Consider the following 2,540-nt stretch of genomic DNA (forward strand, 5'->3'; position numbering starts at 1 on the left):
GTGCACAGCGGCGCCTCGTCGCGCGCGCGCACGGCGGGCGGCAGGCGCCGCGCCCCCGCGCCCCCGCCGCCCCCGCCGGCGCCCCCGCCCGCGCCCGCGCCGCCCGCCGCCGACACCGAGATCTGGTACTTCTGGAACTCGCTGCAACGCAACCGGGGCTATTTTATAGTCAATCACGCCAACAAATATATATATATATCTATTCTCGGTACATCATACGTTCCGAAAAAAACAATTATATCCCGAATTGAATAAATAAACGTTTCAAGTTTATGTATAATCCTTCCATTTCATTGCATTACAATACATATTCAATTTTTTGTAGGTATGATTTTTTTTTGTGTTGTGACAACAAAAATATATTTATTCTTAGGAGAAAATAAATTAAAACAATAAATCAACTGATGTCATACATACGGTAGAATGAAGACTCGTATAGTAAGAGAAAGTATTCATGATCGTATGAATGACGTCGTTTGGTGCTTGCGATACTTTAGAATGAGATGATTTTTGAACTCAAAAAGGTGCATGAAAACATTAATATTTTGAAAAACCAAAAAATACGGGTACCCTAACTTAGATAAATGTGTGGTATAGCATGGTGCAGCAGTATGTAGTGTGGTACAGTGTGATGTAGTGTGGAGGCGTACCTGCGCTCGGCGGGCGGCAGCCAGGAGACGGTGAAGGCGGTCTCGGTGCGCAGGCGCGGGTCGGCGGTGACGTTGCGCGGGCGCAGCGGCACGGTGCGGTACTGCGCGGTGGTGGGCAGCGACAGCTGCGCGTCCGACACGGTCTGCACGGAGATGTTGTAGGCGCGGCCCGGCACCAGCCCCTTGAAGGCGGCCTGCGCCGGGCCCGGCGGCTCGCCCTCCTTCTCCACGTACAGCTCCGAGTCGCGCGCGTCCCGCGGCTCGATGGACACCTGCCGACACGACACAGTCAGTCCCGCCAGCCCGGCCTTCACAATGTGCGCGGTGCCAATCAGTGCGGCGCTACAACCTTATAGTGCGTGTAGGCGCCGGGCGGGTAGGGCGGCTGCCACAGCACCAGCAGCGTGGTCTCGTTGCGGAACCATACTATGAACTTGCCCGGCGTGTTGGGTTCTGTCAAAGCATAACACTTGATTATGTACCGCTCCAAATGTGTGATATATAAGAATTTTGTATTTCGTGCGCACTAGCTATAAATAATTAAGCATAACACAAAGGAAATATTTAGAGTAACGTAAGCAAAAAAATATATATATATTTATCTCTTTATAGAAAATTCAAACCCAGAGATACGAATTTAACTTATGTCGTATAAAGAATTATCAGATTGACCTTTACAAATCAAGTTGGTTGTTGTTGTCGATTCGGCTATAAAACGTAAAACCCATTGTCTCAAAGAAAATTACTTAATAAAATCACGACATAAATAGATACAATTCAATAAACCGCGAAAGCCATCTCAAAATATTTACAGGAACAATAATACACTATTAGTAAATTGAAACAGATTGTTTACGCGATGGTATTTACTGGGCTGGCGCCGATAGTGAACGTTCTCGAGTGCACTAGAGGCTGTGAAAGGAAAGGTCGCGTTTGGTTGCGAGTTGCGACTCGCCATTCGTAACTGGGCTCGTGAATATTCTCAATGAACGGTTGCGTCATCGATATCAAGTACTGCTTGGAGACGTGCTCTTGTGCGTACTTGCTTACAAGCGATCAAACGATCGATTTCAAAATAACACTTGGTGCAGGAATAAATAACTAATTAATTGTCTTTTCATTTACATCGTGTTTCACGTCTATCGCTTTCTAAATGAACAATTGAATTCGAGATCTGAATTGAAATCTCGATAAGTCGTGTGCAAGCGAGCGATACATCGTGTAACGTAAATATTAGCAAAACAATAAATGTGCATACTCTGCAGATATTGCGAGCGAGCTGTTGCCTCACCGCCTGTCGCCGCTCCGAGATTGATTGCTACTCTAGTCAATAAGGCAATGCAACTTATCGATTAACTATTGAATGGAATTAAGCAACAATTAGTCTAATTAATATTGAGACTACGATCTACTTCTAAGCGACACGAAAAGAGAAAGCATAAAATATAGAATATGAAATAAATGTACGCCTACTTATAACGACACAAGTATTAATGGAATTTGCTAAATAATAAATGTGTGTAGAATTTTGGAACATTAGCTATATCTACAGATGAATGCAACACAAATAGCTACGAAGCGTTCGCGGCATGCTTACTCACTGCTTAGTTCCCGGGGCTGCCGGAACATTACATCACTGGTTAGTATAGTTGGAGATCAAAATAAACATATTTGAGAACATGCATATATTCGAATTTGCGATGTTAGTCATAGCGCTGTATTCGATAAGCTTATCCGCAGCGTCGTGGATGGGAATGAAAACGAAGATTCTCTCATTCAAATTACATTGAAGCGGTGTAAGATAAACGTTTATGAATCTATTGTGGGAGTCGAGCACGCTTCGGCACGAATTGGGCCAGCTCGCACCGGGGAAGTACCACACCCCCACAG

General features: G+C 45.0%; 1 protein-coding gene across 1 annotated transcript in view; it reads right to left on the reverse strand.

Annotated features, from left to right (window-relative positions):
- The window catches only part of LOC119833324 (tyrosine-protein phosphatase 10D), a 22,298-nt gene that overhangs the window by 13,964 nt on the left and 5,794 nt on the right, over window positions 1–2,540 (reverse strand). The window contains exons 5-7 of the mRNA XM_038357310.1: window positions 1,000–1,103; window positions 651–922; window positions 7–141 (exon numbers count right to left, since the gene is read on the reverse strand). Coding sequence (XP_038213238.1) covers window positions 7–141; window positions 651–922; window positions 1,000–1,103 — 511 coding nt within the window. The remainder of the gene's footprint in view (window positions 1–6; window positions 142–650; window positions 923–999; window positions 1,104–2,540) is intronic.

Source organism: Zerene cesonia, chromosome 17, assembly GCF_012273895.1.
Source record: "Zerene cesonia ecotype Mississippi chromosome 17, Zerene_cesonia_1.1, whole genome shotgun sequence".
In the NCBI taxonomy this organism is placed as follows: domain Eukaryota; kingdom Metazoa; phylum Arthropoda; class Insecta; order Lepidoptera; family Pieridae; genus Zerene; species Zerene cesonia.